This window comes from Triturus cristatus, chromosome 3_1, assembly GCF_964204655.1.
Source record: "Triturus cristatus chromosome 3_1, aTriCri1.1, whole genome shotgun sequence".
In the NCBI taxonomy this organism is placed as follows: Eukaryota; Metazoa; Chordata; class Amphibia; order Caudata; family Salamandridae; genus Triturus; species Triturus cristatus.
Window position 1 is genome coordinate 446,993,984 of NC_140583.1, and position 27,081 is coordinate 447,021,064.

The following is a 27,081-nucleotide window of genomic DNA, read 5'->3' on the forward strand; positions in this document are numbered from 1 at the left end:
CACGGTCAGCGAGTGGAAAGAACACATGGACTGGTGTATGTTCAGAGAGAAAACGGTGTACGTGGCGAGAGGCAAGCCTGGCAAGTGGAGTAAGGTGTGGGGTCCTTGGAACGCCTATCGCGGGGATATATGTGCCTCGCCTCCGACGCGTGAGATAGATGCCGCGCTGTCGCCCTAGCCCGCGCATTCCTGTACGCTCCTGCGACATGCGAGTTTGGTTTCTTCGGCCTTGCCCCCCTCCCCCTCTGTCTACCCGGGTTGGTTTACTCCCTCGATACGATGGGCACATGCTACTGCTCTAAAATTCCTTGCCTTGTGTGTTTGTTGTTTTTCGTTTCTTAAAAATATGAAACCTTTGTTTGTTCATGGACTGCAACTGCGGCCGACGGCAAGGATTTACACTCCAGTGACCCCCTTTTATGGCTTTATCGACGTGAATGTTCCAGTTGTACCTAGGGTCACACTGCATTTTAGCGGCCGGCCTGTTGGTTGTAGGCCCATACTTGTATTTCTCTGAAATTGTAATAAAGGATTTTCAAAAAAAAAAAAAAAAAAGAATGAGTATATCATTCGTATAAACAAATATGGTAACCATATGTCAATTCAGGCAACATTGTTTTTCATTGTCGTTAGCTGACCTTGAAATCTAGATACGATTGTCCCGATTGATGTCGCATTAGGTGTTTTTATCAATGTCATTGTCTGGATGATTTAGCACCTTCACAGGTTCTTAGAAAGATAAGGACAAACAGCATCTACCTCAAAAGTAAACATGACAATGATCAAGCAGAAAATTTAATTTTTGGCCTGCTTAAAATGGAGTCTGGACTTATTGTCTTTACATCGTCCCCAGCTTATATGTCTGAATATGATGTAGTTGGGGCAAACCTATACCTATCCAATTAGGAATCCATGCTATTGGAAATAAATTATACATTTCTATAGCTAAAAATAAATTTGTAAATTCAACATAAACATAAAATGCATATGTATAGGATATGTATAGGATATCACAAAAGATATAAAATAGCATAAAATAATGCGGCAAGCTTTGCATGGATATTTTTTCCAAGCCTTTCAAGTGATAAGAATTCATTTTGAAATGTTACACTGTAAAAAGCTGTTATTATAAAAGCATATTATATCATGATACCAATTAAGAGATACGTGTTTTGGCGATTAAACAGACCAGTCATGATACTGGATATGCCAAATTTAAAATAGAATAATGCTGCTTCAAACAGGTAAGAGAAAAATAGTTTGTGGAAATTTTCTGGTTCACAACACAGTGTTTGTAGTAAATGCAAAATCCTATGCATGATTCTTGGTTTTTTTAGCCATCATCTGAGGATATTTCATAACATAACGTTCATACGTACCATTCGTGTCGTCATGGAGAAGGACTGTCAATGTGTGCATGTTGTCGTTGGCTCGTGAAGTAGGTGCACCGGGAAGTGTTTGTAGCTGTAAATCACTACATGATGGTGAAAGTCTCTCATTTAGAGGCTTGAATGACAACAGTGACTCGAGCCAACCTTCAGAAAACTCTTCAAAAAGTGACACTGTTGATATTGATCTATCATAATGAGCATCTTTAAGTAGTGACAAATGATAACGATGAATGAAATTTGTAAAACACATAGATGCTCCTAGGAGTGTCCCAACACTAGTGTCTTGCTTGTCATTGCCTCCGGTGGGATTGCACAGGTTACAGGAGCGCTTCCACGTCTAGGTAAGCCATGATGTGCTGCCCTAGATGTAGACCCAAAATGATTTCAGCTGCACAGTTCATGCGCTAAAAGATTTTTTATTTGCAGAGCTCTATTTTGCGAAAAGGCAACGTCTAATTTTCAGAGAGTTCAGAAAGCCACACATGTCCTAGGTAGTATGCTAAGGTTACTCACCCGTCACTTTTGTTCAGCTGGGTATGTGTACTCCATTTTAGTGATTTCCTTGTCGAATCAGATGACCATACCACAGCCAATGAGTAGAATAATGGTAGGAAATCCTCCAAAAAGGCGGGAAAACAAGAGTCACCAAACCAGATTCAATTTTCTTAATAAAAAAAAAAGTGCACAATACCAGTTGTTGATGCGTTAAAAATCATATGAATGATATCAGAAAAATTAGTTGGGTATTGTGACTTTAACACCACTGAATTTCTGAATCCGTACTTACTGTCTGTAACTTATAGGTCTCTGCACAGAAAACAAAGGGACTTCTTTTTGCAGTAACAATGCGACTAATTTGGTAAGTTTGTCAAAACGCAGGTCCTTCCTAGCAATACTACGCCCTAGAGAAATCCAGGTTTTCTTTTATTAAGAACAAATGCTCCTTCACGGTCAGAAGACTGGAATGTGCCACCCAGTGTTGGCACAACTTGCCCACACTATATTTGGTAAGGACTATAGGGGTGCAACTGTTATATCGTGGATGAGGGTAATTGGCTTTAGGACCAGGGGCTTACACGGGCATTAACAATGCACTCCACCCCGATAAAAAGAAAAACAACTCTAGAATCTTATTCACAAAAGACTAAAACCTGCGATTTTAAAACCACACATTTAGGGAAAAAACATTTTCAGGATTAAATTTACAGTTCGTGTTCATCACGTGTGGAGACCATATATGCAGAGATTGCTGGAGAAGCATAAAATACAGTCCCGCTCAGAATGGGCTGGTGTACATAGGAAGGTTCAGCGACAGTTTGTGAACCTGGCATTATTTACAGAAATACAAGAGAACACCAGTGAAAGAGACCTAGTTGGGCATGGAGACTACTCCTACCCGCATCCATGACAGCAAGGCTCTCCTTGCTCGGAGAGAAGGACCCTTACTGTGAAGAATCCGTGCCACTACAGTTGGTGTGGCACAATTGTTCCAAAAAAGAACTATTTACCTATCATGCAAGCCCCAAGATCATTCAGGGATGTTAGGCCCACTTTGTAGCACTTGGCATGGGCATATGTGGGGCATGCATGGTGCAGTGCAGGTATAGCCAGTACCACGGTCCACCACAGCATGCATGCATTCAGGGAGTGCAGCGTGGATGTGCACCCACGCCCAGTCCATTGTTCCCTTCCCCTGCTGTAACTCAACATACCTGCATAGTGACCACCCCCAGCTGCTTGGAAGCCAGCCTCTCCATCAGTAGGGCCAGTACCTGCACCTCCACCTCCTGAAGCTAGTTCTGACAGAACATATGTTAGTGATGGGTTCTGGTGCTCAATAAAGGTCCTGATTGTGGCCCATGTCACAAATTGTGACATCCTGTCATGTACAGTTGCTGTTGTTAACCTTTCCATGGTATGGAGATTCCAAACTTTATTCTACAACATGGTCTAAACAGGCCTTCTTTACCTTGAATCTGCTAATATTTGGTCCCCAAATACGATTCATCTACATTTTCATTTCAGTACCTCTATCCCTGTATGGCTAACTTCTGATTACATTTCTCTGAATACATTAGTTTATACCCTTGGGGGAAGCCTCACAGTGTTTCCATCGTGTGTATTTAAATTTCTCTCCAACATAACTAGTTCTATGTATGTAATAGTGTACATAATGATGGAGGAAACAGTACATTTCTTTATAGTTCAATATATTCAAATAGGGAGCTTAATTATGCGAATTGGTATATGTCTGTAATTCGGATAATATACGAGTTACAGCTTTAGTATCCCAGTCAACTGAAACAGAACCAGAAATAATTAATTGAAACTTTCAATATCTATGGCAATTGCAAAGCCTCAGTTGGTTCCATTATCTGATAAGGAACGTTTTCCCAAACTATGCCCGGGACACAGGATAATCTGTAATGTCTGCAGCATATATATCTTGTTGAGGTCTGTGGGATTAGAAATGTAGCTGAAGTTCTTAATCCACAGGTTGTGTAACAGTTCTTTCAGGGACGTAATGTCCATTCAGCAGTAGAACGATGGTCAACATTGTCCGTCACTTTCTATGTCAAAGAAACACTCTGAAGTGATCCAAATATAGAACCATGGCAGTATGAAGTATCTGTCACAAAACCAATGATGAGCAAGAAGAAATCGATGGCGTAGAGTGTCTCTGGAGAATGATGTAAAGTCCTCTGTGTAAAATTCAGGTTCATTCTCATCAATCGTTGCTTCTTCAAAAGGCATGATTTTGATCGATGTTGAGCCATGTGGAGTTTTATAATAAAATATGATGCTACTTGGAACTTTTGTAACTGGTGATGAAAGCATCAGAATCCATTGCTCGGTGCAAAGCTAGAGACCCAATACACTCCAATATCCCCTGCTGGTTACTCAAGTGAGTGATGTTACCACTCTCTACTATGGTTTTTTAATTTAGATTAGGAAGAGGTTGAGAGTTTCTAGTCTGAATCTTTCTTGATGTTGAGGAGAGTCTGATGTACAGAATAGGCCATGCTTCTTGATGTGGTCAGTGGACGTGTGTCAGTTTTGCTTTGAACTAGACGAAGAAGGCAGGATTGCAGTTTGTTCACATTTTACCCCAAGAACTGGAACAGGTTGTCTGTATGATGGTTCAAACGTTTGCTTAGCCTGAATATTTTCTCAAATTAGATCTCCTACTTTAGGGACCCACCCATCAGCAGATGTAAAAATCTTCTTTTGCTGGTGGTGACTTCAGAATGTTTTGTGTTGGACAGCTTGTCTCTGACCTCCTAGACACTGAATAAGACATCTACACTTTGGTTCTGGTCAAACGTTTTTTCACGAGCAGCGTTCTCCGCATTATCTAGGCCGCGTACATGCATGGACACTCTGAAGAATACATGTGGGTAGTGTACCCCCTACTACTACTCTAGCAAAGGTTTGTAATGCTCTCTGAACTACATACAATGATGGTCCCAACTAAAACCTAAAGTCAGTATCTTAGTAGTCAAAACTTGTTTAATGGTGCTGTTAGCATGCTTAACTAATTCATTACTCTCTGCTAAAATGGATTGCTGCATTATAGACAAACTCGCAGAGTAAGCATTGGAGGCGGTCGCAGGACCATTGTCTGAATAAAATGAATAAACTGCTCCGATCACAACTAGACACGCCAAATACTTTAAAACTGCTTGAGCACCTGCATTTCACTGACGCCACACCCGTAGGACTCGAGAACATGAATCGATTGCCGTTGAAATCTACCTATTTTGGTTAACAGAATTAATTGGCCTGAGACAGTCCAAATGTATAACTCTAAACAGGATGTTGGAAACTGTGAGGCGAATTTGTGGTGGTCTTCTTACAGTACAAGCATTCATCTGTTAACAGTAGGAGCCTTAATCTGTTGACAAACATCACATTATCTACCATAGTCTCTAGTCTGTTTATATAAATAAGGCCATCAGTAGCACTGCTGTAGCATTGCTACGGTTGCATTATCCCAGCATTGACAGACGCCAACCGCTCATGAGCTTCCCTGATTAAATCTAATCTAGACACCTGATTAGGCATTATCCTGTCTCCCACTACAGTAACCACAGGAGTTCTATCTGAATCAAGGGAGAGGGGGTATTTGAGAGGAAAGGCATCTGAAGGTGTTTCACTCATTGTAGTTGCCTAAATTGCTGTTTGTATATCTGTGTCAATCTTCATTTGAAAGCTGGTTAAGACTGCTTCTTTGACGGTCTGTATTTCAGCCTTTGCAGCAAAGTCAGCTACATAGACCTCTTTGGCGTGAATCTTGTCCCACTTTGCCCAAAGTGTGCATCACATGGACCACTGGAAGCTTATCTTGAAAGACAGCTACCTTTCCCAAGAGCTGTTTATTATTATGTTTCGATGATATTTATTGAATGTTGCATATAGTGGCACACAAGTAGTGTCTTCAAGAACAAAACTTCCCTACAACAAAGCCCATACCCTCCAACCCCCTCCCTTCCCACCAACCATGTCAATCACATAATGAAACATTGTGACCTAAGCATCCATATCACCATTATGAGCTGAACCAAAGTGATGCAATAGCATTGTGTGGAGTAGGCCCAAGGTGCAAAGTCTCTGTGAGTACCTCTTGCCTCAAAAGTCTGCGTTCAGGTAGGACAGAACTGGGTAACATAATCTATGAAAGAGCTGTGATTTGTCCATCTGGTTATAGGAGATCTTTTCATGGACCAGCAGGTGCTATAGCTTGTGAAGCCAATGTTCGTCTGTTGGGGTAGTGGGTTTTCCACAAAGTGAGAGAATTGAGTGTTTGGTGGCTAGGAAACGGTGGGATATTTGTTTGCCCGCGGTGGAGTGGGTAGAATCTTTCGGCAGGTCTGCCTAGGATTGCAAATTCAGGAAACTTGTCTAGGTCATGGCCCTGAATCTGGGATGCAGCCAAGAAGACAGCATCCCAAAAGTCCTCCAAGTGGGGGCATGACCATAAGTTGTTTATGAGAGTGCCAATGCCACCGCATCCGTGCCAACAAGTTTTGGGGTGGGTGATGTAGATGACATTTAGGCAATGCGGGATGAGATGCCAGAAGTACAGAAATTTTCAAAGGATCATCCTGCTATGGGAGTGGCGAGCAAAATTGGTGTTGCGGTGGAACAACACTTGCCATTGTTTATTGCCTAGAGTAATTTACAGGTCATTCACCCAGCACAGTTGTAACAACACTGTGGTTGTAGCCGTCTGAGTTTTGAGAAGGCTATAGATTATCAACATGAAGTGTTTGAAAGAAGTGAGGTGTTAAAAGAATTTTTCAAAAGGGGTTAGTACCCCAATCGCCTCTGTTTTGATGCTGCTATTTGAAACCCAATGGTGGAGCGAGAGGTAGTGGATACACTCAATTTCAGGGATCACATTGGTGAGTTTGGGGGTCTTGAATGTCTTCACTCAGTTCCCCATGAAGTAGTCCTGAAGACAATAGCAACCCTTTTCTCTTTAGGTTTGAAAGGCTAGCTTTACTAGTCCTGGAGTGAAGTCGGGATTGTCTATAATGGGTGTAAGTTGTAAGGGAAAGGAGGTGATGCCCTGCTTGCTGATGAGTCCCATCCCACTAGAAAGGCCCTAGTGACCGGGTAGGCATACAAAAGCCTGCCACTCATGGCATTGGGAATCTACAGGACTTCACTCCGTGGTCTGGATGTAAGATTCTGGTCTGTAAAGTACCATGGTTTGTCAGTTTCCTCTATGAGCCATTTGTTTATTTTGTGTTGTTGGTATGCCTGGTAGTAGCGGAGTAAATGCAGGACTCCCAGTCTCATCTCCAGAGGGTATCTTGTACAAAAGTAAAAGGCTAATCTGAGGCGCTTACCTTCCCAAATGTAGGACACGCAAGTGGCTTGAAGGCAGGAAATATCATCTTTGGGGTTTGGTAAGGGCATAGCTTGAAAAGGATAAGATGTGTGGTAGTAGGGTAATTTTAAGGGCTGCTGCTCAGCCCAGCCATGAAAGAGAGTGATTTCTCCAGCTGACAACAATGTTTTAGTCTCACGTAAAATGTATTCAAAGTTTAGCTTAGCATAGGTGGTGAAGTTAGGCATCAATTGGATGCCCAGGTATCTGATAGTTTGCCATCCACTGGAATGGCATCTTTGTGATTAGGGATTCTGCTAGGGGGTTCTCACCTACTAGAATCAGGCACTCAGATTTCATCATGTTGATCTGTAGACTGGCCACTCTTTGAAACTCCTCTAGGAGGGGAATCAGATATTTGAGAGAGCACTGTGGTTCTGTGAGAGAGAACAAGACGTCCTCCGCAAAAGCAGACCTTTTGAAAGAATCCCTGCAGAACGAGATGCCATGGATCAGTGGGTTGTCTATGATGCTCTGGAAGAGGGGCTCCAGAGAGAGATCAAACAGAAGAGGGGATATGGGCATCCCTTTCGAGTACCCCTTTGGACCAGGGGGGTTAAAGAATGGCCATTGACTCTGACGTTTGCGTTGCAGTAAAGTGCTAAATCCATTCTCTCATCTTGGCACCCAGGCTGAAGCGCCTGAGATTCTCAAAGAGCATTCTCCAATCTAACGTGCCCAATGACTTTTTGACGTCCAATGACAAAAGAACATCCGCTCTCCCTTTCTTCCTAGCTATAACAATGAGGTAGCGTGCAAGTTTAGTTTTGTCACTAGTGGTTTGACCATAAAGCTTGATTGGTGTGAATAAGGTCAGTCATCAGGGTGTCTGGGCAAATAGCTAGGAACTTCGTAAAAAGTTTCAGATAGAGATTCAAAGGAGATATTGGGTGATGAGCTTTACCATTTTTTTTCTTTCCTTGGATTGGGTATCAATGCAGAACTATTTATGTTTTTATAGGTTCCTTATAAAATCTTTGAATCCATTTAGGTGCCAATGTTTTAAATCTACAGTGTAACCCTGTTGTGTGGTGCCTGTCACTTAGAATGGTAGGGGTGCACTGTGGGTTGAACTGACCATCTTTTACTAGATCCTGCACTGCTGCCCAGACTGTGAAGTATGTGTGTCTGGTTCCTACCACGTGTTGTATAGAGTTGTTCATGTAGAACATGCTCTAAAATGACTCGATGGGTAAGGCTTTTGGAGTTGGAGTGATATTCCATTCATATTGAAGGAAACCTTTTGTCTGAAGAGTCCGATCATACTGAAACTTCACATCCACCGCACTTAAGGAAAAGGCCCAGTGTATTCATATTGGGTGTAAAGTTCAAGCATTAGGAATGCTTGCTTTAGTGGCTGCCTCTAATGCCGGTTATGGGAGAAACAACAATTATTAGCTTTCCCTGTGCCAGTGGGTGCTCCTTAAAAATAGCTGTGTGAACAACTGCAAGAATGTTTTGGGATGGAAGCGAAACGTGCTTCAGCTAGAGAATACAAGTATGACTTATAGGCTATAGGAATTGTTTGTCCCTCATTGTAGATAACATAGCTTTGCACAACAATTAATACTAGGTTTGGTTTGCTATCCCTAGTTTGTAAATATTTAGCTTCGAGCAAGTCTGCATGTAGCACATGCAAGATATCAGTGTTCTTGAATTTCCATTGTTTTGAAGTAAACATGGGAGAAGGGCTTCATTCGCTTAGCATAATATGGCAAGTAAATATGTCCAAAGTTAAGAAATGTTAACGGCAATTATAAGTTCCTCATTGTGCTGGGAAGCTGGGCAGTAGCACATTTCTGAAGGAAATTAGGTGCCAGACCCTTTTCCTCATTTTAGACTTGTCAGAGTTAATCTTGTAACCATATGATCTTAATATTGTCACTATCCTGCCCCCCCCTAGTTAGGTGTGCGTTTAAATCGTCATCTGTGAGATAGATGTCATCAATGTATGATAAAATACGTGTAATGGACAACCCAATATACCCTTGAGGGCTTGGGCAAATACAAATGAATGGGTAAGAAGGTGCCTTCAAGGGATTTATTCAATGAATATAACAAATTCTTGGACATTAATCAAAAGTAGGTTAGTTGTATCCCTACGGTCTTAGTCACTGTTATTTATAAGACTTTCGATCAACTTAATTTCTCAGAATGTTCATCAGATAAATGAGAGCATATCGCTACAGGTTGATCTTGACTAAACTATGGAGGAGAGAAGACATAAACAAAATAATCCAAAAAGTAGGTGTATATTAAAAATTCAATTTTATAATCATAATTCAAAAGGGTACTCTACATAGCAGCAATTGTTTATAAAGTGAAAGAAAATAGTTGAATAATTCAAGTCTTCACTTGGTGGTTGGTCAAACACTTTTTCACAAAATCATAGACAGTTAGTTCATTGGAAAACAGTGTGAAGTCGACGTTTCGGTCTTTACAGTTTCTTTGATAAGACCATCCTCAGGACTATATGATTTAAAATGTTGACCCCTGGTAACAAAACAATAATAGAACGAAGTCACAAACAATGAAAAATCAAATAAAAAATAACACCTTTATCAATAATACTCTTCCTCCAAAAAGTGTGTATCTATAAATACTTATTTATGATACATATCTATACATATAGCATGTAAATCGGAAAATTTCTTAGTCAAGCTCTGCGAATAACCAGTAAATGTTTTTCTAAGTCAATCAATACAGAACAGTTATACATTGGTTAACCATTTATTTGTAGAGAAAGGCCTCTGTTTAATCATATTGCGTTTCGCATTTCTAGATAATCAAGTTGGTGGCCATAAAGCATGTTGTTGAGGTCCTATATTCAATCTAACAATAATTGGTGTTAGAGATAACACATACTATATATGTTCGTTCTTATTTATCTATTCCAGTACGTTCTTTGTATTTCTTTTTTATCTTTTTCAGCTCATCTCGTTTTAACCCCTTCCATGCTGCGCGAATTCCGCCGCTGTGCTGACGGTTTCTTGCGCGGGCGTGGTCATGACGGAACGGTTCCGTCATGAGCACAGCTCAACCGTGGCTCATGACGGAACCGTTCCGTCATGAGCACCGAAGGGGTTAAGTAGTTAATGTATTTTCAATCAAAGATTTGACGAAGATTACGTCACTTTAACTAGCAAGATCCAAAGCTTTCATGTGAAATGTGCCTTAGTATCTTAATAGTAATTAATCTTCGCATGTATCAGTTAACTATTATGGCATTAGTCTAAGACAAGGGATGAAAATATCTAAGATTCTGCTGATTTATATAGTGAGAAAATGGAATTAGAACGTTGTCAAAAAGATCAGCTATTGCTACAGATTTAATGTTAAAAAATACTTACTCTCAGGTATATTTAGTGGACCATTGTCCAAAAAAAAGGTGTCCTTAGCGGTAATGATATTAAATCAAAACATACCTTGCGTGGCTTACTAATTTCTTTAGCCAATGGGAAATATCAAAAGCCGTGTAGGCGAGTCTTTCGTTAATTTTCAGATGAGGAATCACTCGTTTCTCAATTGAGTAACGTTGTGGAGGTTCTCAAGTTAATCTGAGGAGTAAACATTCAACAAGCCGATTTAAGTTTGTTGTCAAATGCTAGTGTATTTCTCCAGGAGATTTAAAGAGCGTTTTAAACATACCTTAGTTCTGATAGATTCAATCGTTTCTGGATTCGATAACGTTGTAGACGCTCTTAATTTAATCTAAAATGCAAACATTCAAAAAGCCGGTGTAAATTTGTAATCCTGTAGTGGCATAACGCTTAGGAGCATTCAAAGGACGCTTTGAACATACCTGAGGTCTAAAGCGGAAAAATGAAGCACGTCAAGTCGTGTGCGCAACGAGCGAAGCTACGCGTTTGAATGTTCGCGGTTCTTAAACTAATTAAAAAAGAAAAAGAGAGCGGACTGGGGAGTCCGAGGATTGCTCGATGGATGCCATCTTTGAATGGGATAGTTATTGTATTCGTTGCATCATGGGTAATAGCTGCATCATGGGTAGTATGATCAATAACACTACCATTAACCTTAAATCTTTTTCGAATTGCAATACACCCAATGTGGTGTATTGTATACAATGTCCCTGCAATTTGCATTACATCGGCAAAACAATTCAACCAGTTAAAAAAAGAATTTTGGAACATCAGTCTCGTATCAGATGTTGCACAGACAATGCTCCTCTGGTAGAACATTACCACAAACAGGGTCACTCTGATAAAGAAATGCGTTGGTGGGTACTTGAAGTAGTTAAACCAACAAAGAGACAGACCAACGTTGACCATTTATTGACTATTAAAGAGGGTAAATTAATCTGCCTAACTGATGTAGTAAATCGTGGTCTGAATTCCGCAACTGAATGGCACACTTTAGCCTGTCTTGCCTAATTCCCCAATGATCCACATTTGTATTATCCGTTATCTGCAAGGATGTCTTATCGAATGTTAGAAAATTGGTTCCATCAATTGAAGAAATGTGTACTAGTATAAACATTGTTATACAATCTAGATTTGTATAGGCAGGTTTCTACAATTTAAGATAGACTGTGATCATAAAGCCACTGTAATAAGAAATGCTCTCATAATTATCTTAAGTGTATACACAACTCTGGTATATGACGAGTCACACGGCGATAATGTTTTCAGTGCCATAATGGTATTTCGTTATAAATCTTTGGCTATTACTATTAGATATGAGACTATATTAGTAAATAACGATCTTACAGCCTTCTATTGTTAGCCTTCATTGACTCTTCAACCAGTTCAAATTCAATAACACCCAAAAAAAAGGTTGGCCTTTTATAAGATGTCACTTAAGCAGATGTCCAGTTGTAAATATGTTCATATCGAATTATCAATATTAAGCAGACATTACTATTCCCTGCAAAGATGGCCGCCGACTATTAGCTCTGTGGCCGTTAGACATCTTCCACTTTGCTACTACCCATGATGCAGCTATTACCCATGATGCAACGAATACAATAACTATCCCATTCAAAGATGGCATCCATCGAGCAATCCTCGGACTCCCCAGTCCGCTTTCTTTTTTAATTAGTTTAAGAACCGCAAACATTCAAACGCGTAGCTTCGCTCGTTGCGCACACGACTTGACGGGCTTCATTTTTCCGCTTTAGACCTCAGGTATGTTCAAAGCGTCCTTTGAATGCTCCTAAGCGTTATGCCACTACGGGATTACAAATTTACACCGGCTTTTTGAATGTTTGCATTTTAGATTAAATTAAGAGCGTCTACAACGTTATCGAATCCAGAAACGATTGAATCTATCAGAACTAAGGTATGTTTAAAACGCTCTTTAAATCTCCTGGAGAAATACACTAGCATTTGACAACAAACTTAAATCGGCTTGTTGAATGTTTACTCCTCAGATTAATTTGAGAACCTCCACAACGTTACTCAATTGAGAAACGAGTGATTCCTCATCTGAAAATTAACGAAAGACTCGCCTACACGGCTTTTGATATTTCCCATTGGCTAAAGAAATTAGTAAGCCACGCAAGGTATGTTTTGATTTAATATCATTACCGCTAAGGACACCTTTTTTTTGGACAATGGTCCACTAAATATACCTGAGAGTAAGCATTTTTTAACATTAAATCTGTAGCAATAGCTGATCTTTTTGACAACGTTCTAATTCCATTTTCTCATTATATAAATCAGCAGAATCTTAGATATTTTCATCCCTTGTCTTAGACTAATGCCATAATAGTTAACTGATACATGCGAAGATTAATTACTATTAAGATACTAAGGCACATTTCACATGAAAGCTTTGGATCTTGCTAGTTAAAGTGACGTAATCTTCGTCAAATCTTTGATTGAAAATACATTAACTACTTAAAACGAGATGAGCTGAAAAAGATAAAAAAGAAATACAAAGAACGTACTGGAATAGATAAATAAGAACGAACATATATAGTATGTGTTATCTCTAACACCAATTATTGTTAGATTGAATATAGGACCTCAACAACATGCTTTATGGCCACCAACTTGATTATCTAGAAATGCGAAACGCAATATGAACAGAGGCCTTTCTCTACAAATAAATGGTTAACCAATGTATAACTGTTCTGTATTGATTGACTTAGAAAAACATTTACTGGTTATTCGCAGAGCTTGACTAAGAAATTTTCCTATTTACATGCTATATGTATCATAAATAAGTATTTATAGATACACACTTTTTGGAGGAAGAGTATTATTGATAAAGGTGTTATTTTTTATTTGATTTTTCATTGTTTGTGACTTCGTTCTATTATTGTTTTGTTACCAGGGGTCAACATTTTAAATCATATAGTCCTGAGGATGGTCTTATCAAAGAAACTGTAAAGACCGAAACGTCGACTTCACACTGTTTTCCAATGAACTAACTGTCTATGATTTTGTGAAAAAGTGTTTGACCAACCACCAAGTGAAGACTTGAATTATTCAACTATTTTCTTTCACTTTATAAACAATTGCTGCTATGTAAAGTACCCTTTTGAATTATGATTATAAAATTGAATTTTTAATATACACCTACTTTTTGGATTATTTTGTTTATGTCTTCTCTCCTCCATAGTTTAGTCAAGATCAACCTGTAGCGATATGCTCTCATTTATCTGATGAACATTCTGAGAAATTAAGTTGATCGAAAGTCTTATAAATAACAGTGACTAAGACCGTAGGGATACAACTAACCTACTTTTGATTAATGTCCAAGAATTTGTTATATTCATTGAATAAATCCCTTGAAGGCACCTTCTTACCCATTCATCAATGTATGATAGCGCCTCAGGATCTGTTTGTAAGATCTCAATTATACATGATGGGAATAGGCCAGGGCTGTTGTTATAGCCCATGGGCAATCGTTTAAATGAGTTCTGCACTCCATTGAAACCAAAGCGGTTAGATTCTAGCTTTCAGGTGCTATGTTATGACTGGAAAGCCTATCGGAGATATCCAGGGTTATTTTGCGCTTTTTCCATACTAGGTTAGTCATTAAACCCGTGCTATGAGCATTTTGCACTGAATACGTTTGTTGTGAGTGTTTAGATTCCTATGATCTTTAAACTATTTTATAAGATCCGTCTGTTTTTGAGACAGAAGAAAGAGTAGTCATTGGAGACAAAAAGGCACTATAATTCCCTGATATTGCAGTTGGTTTATTATTGCTTTTATACTGCACTTGGCTGCTTGCCTCAAGGGATTTAATATTCTTCAATAAAGTCTGTATGTCTTAAATCCTCTTTTCTTTCCATTGAAACAGTCATCTGTGCTCCATGCTAGACTGTGATTCCAGAACGTACGATTCAGGGGAACTTGTCTTTTGCAGTTGGCACATCTGACCATTGAAGATATCCAGTTTAGTGCACCATCGGAAACCATGTTTGCCTTTACTGAAGTTAAAAAAAAAAAAAAAAAAAGATAAACTGTGTTGAGGATTTAACTTTCCAGATTTTCAAACTTATCACACTGCCTTTTGTGGTAAACAATTCACTTATTGCCTATTAGATAATATTGGTGATGACTGGGCTCAGGTAGAAAATATTTTTTTTTTCTTCTTTTTCATTTAAATAATATAAATATGTTTCCTAACAACCCTTGTTTCTGTTGTTACTCATCCCTAAACATATGTAAATCAAAGTACCCCATACTATTTCAGTGTTTTGACTACAGTGATTATTTTTTAAATTCATCTGTCTGGCTTAAGAATCTTATTAAAATAAAATTCGAATTTATTTCTTGCCAACTATGGATAGCAAAAGAGTCAATATAGGTTTGTCATCTATTTAGGAACACCTTAACTTCATCTTCCTTTGATGCACAATATATAGGAAGCATGACCCGCACGCTGCCGGTAAACCTACTGAGGAGATGCCACTAATTGTGAAAACAACGGCAGCAGTGAAAGGGATTTGGCTGGGGATGATTTCCCTTCCAATCGTTCCGGTGACAGGAGCCAGCAAACTGAGGAGGTACAACACCCAGCATTACGCTGTTACAAAGCATTTGACTGTTTTTCCATTTGGATTTAATTTGATTCACTCTACATTATGTGCATCTGGTAGCTGAGCAGATTACGTTCCTTTTGCCAGCACAACGAGGAACTTTTCTCCAAAAACATTACTTACCTGTATTAAATGATGCACTATGGGAAATGCAGGCTACAAGCAGTCAGGTGACCAGAAACGTTATAAAAATGTAGGCACAGATGCACTTTGTGAAACTTCCTGTCCGTGAGCAAGGCTGTAGTGCCGAAACTAGTTGGACTGCAGGAAGCGCTGTGCTGTATTCTCGGATTAAAGGCATCCTGTTTCCTGAAGTGGGCCTCTAGTGTTTTTTCATGGAGTGTGAGGTGGCGGGCTTCTCCGTGCCCGTTGTAAGAGGCCGCCCTGCAGGGTTGGGGGCTTCCTTCTCGGAGGCTTGTTTTGGACATTAAACTAGGAAGCATGACCCGCACGCTGCCGGTAAACCTACTGAGGAGATGCCACTAATTGTGAAAACAACGGCAGCAGTGAAAGGGATTTGGCTGGGGATGATTTCCCTTCCAATCGTTCCGGTGACAGGAGCCAGCAAACTGAGGAGGTACAACACCCAGCATTACGCTGTTGCAAGGCATTTGACTGTTTTTCCATTTGGATTTAATTTGATTCACTCTACATTATGTGCATCTGGTAGCTGAGCAGATTACGTTCCTTTTGCCAGCACAACGAGGAACTTTTCTCCAAAAACATTACTTACCTGTATTAAATGATGCACTATGGGAAATGCAGGCTACAAGCAGTCAGGTGACCAGAAACGTTATAAAAATGTAGGCACAGATGCACTTTGTGAAACTTCCTGTCCGTGAGCAAGGCTGTAGTGCCGAAACTAGTTGGACTGCAGGAAGCGCTGTGCTGTATTCTCGGATTAAAGGCATCCTGTTTCCTGAAGTGGGCCTCTAGTGTTTTTTCATGGAGTGTGAGGTGGCGGGCTTCTCCGTGCCCGTTGTAAGATGCCGCCCTGCAGGGTTGGGGGCTTCCTTCTCGGAGGCTTGTTTTGGACATTAAACTAGGAAGCATGACCCGTACGCTGCCGGTAAACCTACTGAGGAGATGCCACTAATTGTGAAAACAACGGCAGCAGTGAAAGGGATTTGGCTGGGGATGATTTCCCTTCCAATCGTTCCGGTGACAGGAGCCAGCAAACTGAGGAGGTACAACACCCAGCATTACGCTGTTACAAGGCATTTGACTGTTTTTCCATTTGGATTTAATTTGATTCACTCTACATTATGTGCATCTGGTAGCTGAGCAGATTACGTTCCTTTTGCCAGCACAACGAGGAACTTTTCTCCAAAAACATTACTTACCTGTATTAAATGATGCACTATGGGAAATGCAGGCTACTAGCAGTCAGGTGACCAGAAACGTTATAAAAATGTAGGCACAGATGCACTTTGTGAAACTTCCTGTCCGTGAGCAAGGCTGTAGTGCCGAAACTAGTTGGACTGCAGGAAGCGCTGTGCTGTATTCTCGGATTAAAGGCATCCTGTTTCCTGAAGTGGGCCTCTAGTGTTTTTTCATGGAGTGTGAGGTGGCGGGCTTCTCCGTGCCCGTTGTAAGAGGCCGCCCTGCAGGGTTGGGGGCTTCCTTCTCGGAGGCTTGTTTTGGACATTAAACTAGGAAGCATGACCCGCACGCTGCCGGTAAACCTACTGAGGAGATGCCACTAATTGTGAAAACAACGGCAGCAGTGAAAGGGATTTGGCTGGGGATGATTTCCCTTCCAATCGTTCCGGTGACAGGAGCCAGCAAACTGAGGAGGTACAACACCCAGCATTACGCTGTTACAAGGCATTTGACTGTTTTTCCATTTGGATTTAATTTGATTCACTCTACATTATGTGCATCTGGTAGCTGAGCAGATTACGTTCCTTTTGCCAGCACAACGAGGAACTTTTCTCCAAAAACATTACTTACCTGTATTAAATGATGCACTATGGGAAATGCAGGCTACAAGCAGTCAGGTGACCAGAAACGTTATAAAAATGTAGGCACAGATGCACTTTGTGAAACTTCCTGTCCGTGAGCAAGGCTGTAGTGCCGAAACTAGTTGGACTGCAGGAAGCGCTGTGCTGTATTCTCGGATTAAAGGCATCCTGTTTCCTGAAGTGGGCCTCTAGTGTTTTTTCATGGAGTGTGAGGTGGCGGGCTTCTCCGTGCCCGTTGTAAGAGGCCGCCCTGCAGGGTTGGGGGCTTCCTTCTCGGAGGCTTGTTTTGGACATTAAACTAGGAAGCATGACCCGTACGCTGCCGGTAAACCTACTGAGGAGATGCCACTAATTGTGAAAACAACGGCAGCAGTGAAAGGGATTTGGCTGGGGATGATTTCCCTTCCAATCGTTCCGGTGACAGGAGCCAGCAAACTGAGGAGGTACAACACCCAGCATTACGCTGTTACAAGGCATTTGACTGTTTTTCCATTTGGATTTAATTTGATTCACTCTACATTATGTGCATCTGGTAGCTGAGCAGATTACGTTCCTTTTGCCAGCACAACGAGGAACTTTTCTCCAAAAACATTACTTACCTGTATTAAATGATGCACTATGGGAAATGCAGGCTACTAGCAGTCAGGTGACCAGAAACGTTATAAAAATGTAGGCACAGATGCACTTTGTGAAACTTCCTGTCCGTGAGCAAGGCTGTAGTGCCGAAACTAGTTGGACTGCAGGAAGCGCTGTGCTGTATTCTCGGATTAAAGGCATCCTGTTTCCTGAAGTGGGCCTCTAGTGTTTTTTCATGGAGTGTGAGGTGGCGGGCTTCTCCGTGCCCGTTGTAAGAGGCCGCCCTGCAGGGTTGGGGGCTTCCTTCTCGGAGGCTTGTTTTGGACATTAAACTAGGAAGCATGACCCGCACGCTGCCGGTAAACCTACTGAGGAGATGCCACTAATTGTGAAAACAACGGCAGCAGTGAAAGGGATTTGGCTGGGGATGATTTCCCTTCCAATCGTTCCGGTGACAGGAGCCAGCAAACTGAGGAGGTACAACACCCAGCATTACGCTGTTACAAGGCATTTGACTGTTTTTCCATTTGGATTTAATTTGATTCACTCTACATTATGTGCATCTGGTAGCTGAGCAGATTACGTTCCTTTTGCCAGCACAACGAGGAACTTTTCTCCAAAAACATTACTTACCTGTATTAAATGATGCACTATGGGAAATGCAGGCTACAAGCAGTCAGGTGACCAGAAACGTTATAAAAATGTAGGCACAGATGCACTTTGTGAAACTTCCTGTCCGTGAGCAAGGCTGTAGTGCCGAAACTAGTTGGACTGCAGGAAGCGCTGTGCTGTATTCTCGGATTAAAGGCATCCTGTTTCCTGAAGTGGGCCTCTAGTGTTTTTTCATGGAGTGTGAGGTGGCGGGCTTCTCCGTGCCCGTTGTAAGAGGCCGCCCTGCAGGGTTGGGGGCTTCCTTCTCGGAGGCTTGTTTTGGACATATATATATACATCAACTTTCCAATTAATTTAAATCCACATTTAACAATTTAGCACAAATGATATCTGGTATTTATATGATAAAATTCATATCACTAATGCTGTCACTGGATCAGATAATCCGCTTTTTGAAACTCTTGTTTCACAATAATCAGCCTCCACACTTTAAAACATGATTAGATATTCTGATCAACGTTGGATTTGAAGTGGAAAGAAGATCTCAATGTTAAATGGTCCGATAATTTGTAGAGTACATTTTGGTTCAAGATTTGAAAATCCTCAAGATGAGCAAAAACTACCCAATCCTTTTTGCTCATATATAATAGACTTCTTACAATGCCTCAACTTTTGTCTAAGATAACTCCTGACCAACCACCCACACGATTTTCATGTGATGAATGTAACTCAAACTACAAACACTTAATATTCAGTTGTCATTATACTCGCCAGTTTTGGATTAAGGGTTGGTAACAGATAAATTCTGTGTCTCAATCAAATGTAGTTTTTTTGTATGCCAGTCTTTCCCTCTATAGTTTATCGGAAAACTGGAGTGATTGCATATTAAAGGGTAAAATAATTGAAATAATGTTGGCAGTTGCATTGCAACAATTTTCCAAAGCCTGGAAGAACTGAATGCACATTTAGTTTCAAGCTCGGTAGCATGGAATATGTTAGAATCATAGACTTGTCAGAGCATATATTACACCTAGCTCCCTTTCTATAAAAAAAAAGAAGCTCTATGATCTCCTGTTGCCATTCATTTAAATAATACTGGTATTTTCTAAGTTTTATATCAACCTTTGATTGAAGAGGTGTAAATCCCCTTCAAAATCCTTTTTTGGGGGGGGAGGGGAATTCATCTTATTGATTTTTTTTTTTTTTTTTTTTTAGCATTATTATTACAAATATTTAAGAGCAAACTTCTAATTATTGACCCCACACTTCCAAGACACCAAGTGCAATTTATCAGAAGCATTACTTTTGTGAAAAGCTGGTGCAGGGGCACTGCACATTGACCACTATAAAGGCCCTATTGGACATAGCTTCCATCCCCCGGCCCACATAGTTCATCCCTCTTATCACAGATAACATTTCATTAACTCATTTGTAAATCAGCCCCCCTTCAATAGGGTATTGAGTGTTTTTTTCTTGAGTCTCTCCATCGGCTTTATATCTCGTTTAATCTTTGCGCCTTGGACACTGTCTTCTTTCCCCTACATGCACCAGTCCATGTTAATTATCCATTGATCCATCCTTAGGGCATAGGTCCTTCCCCCAAAGGGAGAGAGGGCGTTATGAGTCCTGCATTTGCCACTCCACGCCACCAGCTCTGCCTGTGACCGGCGTTTTTTCTCAGGACGTATGGCTGTATTCTCCAGTGCCCCTGTGCTGCTGCTCACCATTGGACCCAAGATTGCATGCGTGCATTTCCCCCAAGCTCGTGGCAGCCCTCTTAACAACAAGGGCTTCAACTGCGGCTTGATCTTGAGCTACCTGTGCACCCAGTTATGCCTCGTCATGCCTGGCCTGCCATCTTGCGCTGCTGCTGCATTGGCAGATGCGCCAGGCCGAGCACTGTTTTTTGGGGTTTATATCCTCCCCTCGGCCACCGCCTCCGTCCTGGTGCACCACTGCACCATCTGCAACTGGGTCCGTGCGTCAGTGCCCTGAGAGACACCAGATAGACACCGGTTCCAGTACTCCTCTACATTGGCTCACAGCTGGGAGCCATCTTTGCTTGGCGCTTTAGCCTCCCTTTTTTAATTATTTCTATTTTACGTAAAATGTATAATGAATTACCATAATTATCTGCACTCTACATGTATTCATTATAATATAATGATTCTAAACGACTGATATATTTCTATAACATACAATATTTTTTACTGAATTATCAGAATTATAACTATATAATCATCCATGTTTATTATTAAGTATGCTTCACTTCTTATTTAATACTCAAGTAACTAACTTTTAATAAATTTCCCACTACTCAGTCTTTTTCTCTTCTTTTTTAACTTTATTTTCGTAATTTCCTTGTTGATGATATATAGATTTTTGTATATACTCCTTTTATTAATGTTTTGAATCAATTAAAAGTTTACATGTATTATTCTAGATATAATGTTCTGTTAGACACTATTTTCTATGATAAAGCATAATTCTGCTTTCATTAAAGAAGATGTACTGTCTTATGTTTTATACAACTATGATCAATAAATTCTTCCTAAAACTAAAAAAAAAAGGATTAGTGCACCATCATATTTGCACAAAGGTTGGGTTTGACTTCATCTCTGCTGGATGCAGGTCTATCGAAGTGACCCCATTTTCAGGCTTGAAATAACACATTTCTTTGAAAGTTCGACTCTAACCCAGACATTTCTTTGCACACTGTGGAGACCTCGTTGAACTTCTGGGAAGGGCTGTACAGGTTTTTCTTTCTTTAGTCTTTCACTGGTAATTTTTCATGTTCTGGTATTTGTGACTGGTTTATGTGTTGTTATTTTGGGCATTTGCTTTATACTTTTCTTGTAACTACCTGGCTACACTTTTATGATATAATGATGGTATAGTGCAGCCTCCCCGAGAGGCCTGTTTTGCACTCTAAAATTCATTTAAGAAATAAACTATTCAATACATGCAAACTGTTAATCTTACATTTATGTTGCTAATTTGAGAATGTTTTCGAATCTACTTACAGTTATGTGTACGTTTCTCTTGCAATGACATTTGCATTGTAAATAGGTATGATTAAAATAGAGTAACAATGAGAATTTAGAAAAACACAGAGAATACAGACTTTTTTTGAAAAAGAGAGGCAAACAATTATGAGTCTACCTTTGAAGGTAAAGACATGTAATTAGGAGGGGTTAAGAAACACAAACAAGCAGTTTTTCCTTTAAAAATCAAACAAGAGGGCGACAGATGTTTGGTAAAGATTGGAAACAAAATGAGTACAGATTTCAAGCACTTACACTGACGAGGTCGTCCCAGATGGCATATTTCATTTCCAATATTAGAAGACGATTTGGGCGACTGCTTATTTTACACTCTTGCTGTCAACCGTGGGAAAGGGAATAATTCCAACTACCGGCAAAAATACAAGACCTTATTATTGGTTAATTAATCCTCCTTTCAATAACTGGTTGATCTTCGGAATCCCACAGAATCTCATGCAGCACAAGTGGGCAACACGAGGTGAACCCTAAATGCATCTGATTGGTTCTTTGGGCTGGGAGATGAGGGCGGTGCATCAGAGGAGAACGCCATATCCGGTGCACTCATACCCAAGTGTAGACTTTGCTGGAGCGCGTCACAGCTGGCGTAGTCCTATCAATACCAGAGCGGTTTGAGGAGTAAAGCACACACCGAGGTAGGGGTGCGTATGCGTGCAGGTGCCATTTCCTCGAGGATCACTGGATGTTCGCAAATAGCATTGGCCAGAATGAGTAACTATACATCTTTCCCAGCCAGTCTACAACTGCCGTCCGGTTCAGTTTGTGGCAAAGAGGTGATGATCCCCCCCACCTATAACAATAGATTGTAACAACAAGGTTGGTCCTTGTCTTTTAGTATTTCATTGCACTATATACATAATCATATTTAATAATAACATCTTCTCTTCTTATTTTAACAGTCCTACAAATCCTGGGTAGAAAAAACATTCAAGAAGAGGGAATGTGTGCACATAGTACCAATTTCAAAGGACCCTCACAGGTAAGCCATCAATTGAATTTAATGAAGAGTTTATTTAGAGCTTTTTTAGGTTCAAAACAAAGGCAAAACATATGAAGTGTACGCGTGAGGGTGCATTTAAAAGATTTTATATATGCACAGAAAGTTTACCATTGGCACATTTTCTGTGGTCCGATTATGATCTTGCCGATTAAAAGAAATCTGAAAATGAATTGATCCAAACTAATGTTAGTCTAAGGTGATTTTATCCAACTAATGTTAATGATGAAACTGTTTGAGCAATGTTAAGTCTTTAAAATAAAATTGGTGTCCATGTATGCAACCGAATGAAGAAAGCAATTTCCAACCTGTAACTTAGTTAACTGGCGCGTTTAGACCAAGGGCCTGATTTAGATCTCGGCGGACGGGTTACTCCATCACAACAGTGATAGATATCCCGTTCATTGAAATATTTTTTTAACAGAGTTTTATATAGCACGAACTTGACCCGTATCAGAGTGCTTTACATAGCACCAGTTGCGTTACATGAGGACACATTCATTTTTGTTAGGCACGGGGAGATTAAGTGATTTGCCCAGAATCACAGGATGATCAGCGTCATTGCCGAGACTCGAACCCAGTTCCCCAGATTCGAGGTCGGACGCCCTAGCCGTTAGGCCAACTCCTCTCCCCAAAAATAAATCCCATAGGATATAAAGGAATTTATATTTCGGCGGATGGGCTATCCATCACCGCTGTGACAGAGTAACCAGTCTGCCGAGTTCTAAATCTAGCCCTAAGTGATAGTATCCACATCTGTAAGCAATGCTCAGCCACAGTGAATGTTTGTGCAGCTTTGGATTTAGCTGTGTGGAGTGAGGGGAGTAATGCTCATCCTTCTTTCATTGTGATATAAAGGCACCTTGTGATGACAAATGGTGGCGCAAGACCACCTCTAAATTATTTAGAAGTGATAAGAAAAGATTGTTGTTCTCTGCATTATAATAAGAATATTTGGAGCGATGTTTACAGTGGTAGATGGGCTAAGACACCCAGCAACACATGCTCTTGGTTAAGGAGAATTCGGTCTGCATATGTGTAGTTTCTATATCTGTTGTTAGTAAATCACTTTGTGAGCCCTTCAATTTTTATAGGGCAAAGGCCATCACTCACCAAAAAGGTGGAATGCCATAATCTGGCTCCTAATGACACTGGTCAGAAACTATACCTGTGTAGACAACAGGAGAATAATTCGACTGTTTGAAGTCGACATGTTTCAGCCTTAAGCCAATTGTTTTATGAAGGTCTAGGAGCGTTTTTTTAGGATCATAGCACTTTCTGTGTTGTTGCCATTAACTAGTTGAAATCCCTAATTAGGTTTAGGTTAATTCCTGCAATAATAAAGAATGAAAATGCTAGACTACGTAAGTTCAAAAGTGGGTCAGCTATCTAACATCCCAAGGGGAAACCAGGAAATGCAGTAACTTTAAATATTTGATCATCTTGGTAAGTCTGAAAACACTGACGGAGGTAAAGGTCAGATCTCTATTCTGTGGAGGTGTTACTAAACCCAAGTGATTTTTTTTTTGCAAAAACAATTTTTATTGCTTTACCCGATTACAATTGCCATCATCAAACATCATCACACCCCTGGTCATATCCAGCATGTAGGAACCAGTGCATAATACAGTCTAAACCACTTCCAGCTAGTAAGTCGCTGTCCCCCAGCATTCCCATATGCAATTACACCCCCCCACCCACACGCCAGTGTGCCATAACACCAGGTACCAGGAGAAGTCTCTCTTTTGAAGTAGCCGTGTTATTGGCTGCAGGCCACTCCCCACCCCCATAGTCAGGCTCAGAGCAGTAAGGAGAAGAAAAGCCCTCCCGCCCTCCCGCGTGGTCTATCGAGTACCTCTCTACGATTACGCTTCTACAGGCTGCTCCTGTGCTTCAGTGCCCTCCTCCACCTCTGCTCCCCACCCTCGGAGTTCAACCACTAGTGCTTCCCATGCATGTGCCATGGCCAGCGCCTTTTCATCGTTTCCCCGCAGCGCTAGCTGCAGCCTAAGTGTGCCCTCACTATCCGCCCATTTGGTGAAGGCCGCTCTCCATCTCGTAAAGCTGGGACCAGCTCCTGATTTCCAGTGCAGGGTGATTTCTCTTTTAGCCACAACCAACCCTAGGTCGCAAAACTTGCTCGTGATTTTCGTGCGCGGCGTGTGGGGAAACCATAACAGACAAACTCCCATTTCCACCCCCAGTTTGCGCCCTGTCACTTGGGACAAGCAATCGATGACCTCCTCCCAGTAGCGACTTACTGCTCCACAGGACCAGAACATGTGTTTGAAGTCAGCCCCCTCCTCCCCACAGCGGGGGCATTGCGGTGTGGGGCCCCCAAAGTACTGAAATAATTTAACTGGCGTCAAGTATGCCCTATGCAAGATGAAGTACTGCACCAGTTGAAACCGGGCATTACGTGTGCTCTTCCAGGCCCGTCTCTGCAGCGTGGGCCACGTCAGAGCTGGGATAGGTTTCCCGATGTCCATTTCCCATTTGTCCTTCAATGCGGTCAGAGGGGCTAGATGTTCCGTCGCCATTCTCTGGTATAGGCATGTGATAGCCTTAGTTGTGCCCGCCGCCATGACCACATTCTGACAGCCGGCAGCCGTCTGGGGTTCGGAAAGTCCCGCGTTCCAGTGCTTTTGGAGACCTGCCACCAGGGCTGCGTGGAGTAGATAGTCACCCCTCGGGATCCCAAAGGAGTCCTGCAGCCCCTGGAATACTAAACCCAAGTGATACCAAAATACACATCAAAAAGAGTAGCAAAACATCCAAAACCCTACCTGTGTACTAACGTCCCTCTCAGTTAAGTTTGTAGATTTTTTTTATCTCCAATGTTTGTATTATTTTTTTTAAATAAAATGTATTGTATTTACTTTTTGTTACAACACAACCAACTAAGGATCAGAGCAGGAAGAAAAACACTTTGCCACCATGAACACATGCGAGACAACACCCCATGCGAGACAACAGCCCTAAAGTGATCGGGGAGGTTTCAGAAGGGGCACCAGTGGAGGAAAGGGAGGGGAAAAACAGGAGAGGCCCAACATCAATGCCCATTCTCAGGCTCCGAGGATGGCGGGTCTAAGTCCAGTATCTCAACCTAATTCACAGAAGGATCCTGTTGGATGTATGACGATGCAACGCAAACCAACACAATGCACACCATTACATCGCATTCCTCACATCGCACGCACCGCCACATTGCATGCATTCACCACGCAAACCATTACATCGCACTCCGCCCTCACATGCATTCAAAAGACATTTACAACACACACAAAGACCATGCATTCTATCACACTGCAAAATTCTCCCTAACGGCCCCCCTAAACACAGTACAACGCCCTGACACTTCCCTCAACCCTAAGGCGTAAACAGTAAAGGCAAAACAGTACCATATTAACCCTAAGCCCTAACCCTAAAGCCTAAAACAGTACCAAATACGACTCCTAACCCTAAGCCCTAACCCTAGAGCCCAAAACACTACCATATATGACTCCTAACCCTAAAGCCTAAAACACCACCATATACTACTATTAAACCTAAGCCCTAACCCTAAAACGCTACCATATACGACTTCTAACCCTAAGCCCTAACGCCTAAAACACCACCATATACTACTATTAACCCTAAACCCTAAGCCTAAAACACTACCATATACAACTCTTAACCCTAAGCCCTAACCCTAAAGCCTAAAACACTACCATATTCGACTCTTAACCCTAAGCCCTAACCCTAAAGCCCAAAACACTTCCATATACAACTATTAACCCTAAGCTCTAAAGCCTAAAACCTTCCCCGCCACTACACGTCCTTACCTGTCTCTCGTCTTGGTTCCAGCGTTGTCTCCCCTCCGTCCGTGTCCCGGTGCCTGCGTTCTAAAAGCACCCGCGATGTAATGGCGCCCGCGATGTAACGTCGTGCGTAGTGAACGCACGCGTTGTAACGTTGCGTGCGTTGTGACAGCACGCAACGTAAACGGATGCGATGTGACGCATGCGTTGCGATGGTTGTTCGCCATCCTGTCTGATGAACTCTACCTAGAGTGAAACATGTGTGTCAGGGGTTGCTTTTATTAATTCTAGGATGGCTTTAATGGTATTTTACTAATCCAAAACTGTATTACTGTGCCTGGAGTGGTAAAAGGCTTTTGTAATTTTTCAACTCTGTGTATATGTCACTTGGTAATCCTGTGCTTAAAATCTTTGCTGTAAAAAGGACAAAAAGGCTTTCTCAAATTCTAGCTCACTGAGGATGGCATTATGCATTATCCTATGCTTAAAATCTCTGCTAGACATTTGAGGTAAGTAGATTTAGAGTGCTGAGGGTGTTGTAGAGTACTCCATATTAAGGAGGCTACCCTCCACCTAAACTTGGGATCTACCAAGAGTTCCTAGCTTCCTTTTTTGCTTAATATATGTGGCATTCTAAGCCGGAAAGGGTATTTTGTGTGTGTGTTTATATATTTTCTCCACATCCACTTCCTTCCATTAATGGCCACTGCTGTGCTCCTTATCGACTAATCCAAGTCTGTCCTGGAGTGCCGGATCCATGCAAGATTTT

General features: G+C 41.2%; 1 protein-coding gene across 2 annotated transcripts in view; it reads left to right on the forward strand.

The window, feature by feature from the left end:
• Window positions 1-27,081, forward strand: part of LOC146860386 (transient receptor potential cation channel subfamily M member 7-like) — a 1,286,036-nt gene that overhangs the window by 116,652 nt on the left and 1,142,303 nt on the right. For both annotated transcript variants that reach the window (XM_085644245.1, XM_085644247.1), the window contains exon 2: window positions 22,415-22,494. In XM_085644245.1, coding sequence (XP_085500371.1) covers window positions 22,415-22,494 — 80 coding nt within the window. The remainder of the gene's footprint in view (window positions 1-22,414; window positions 22,495-27,081) is intronic.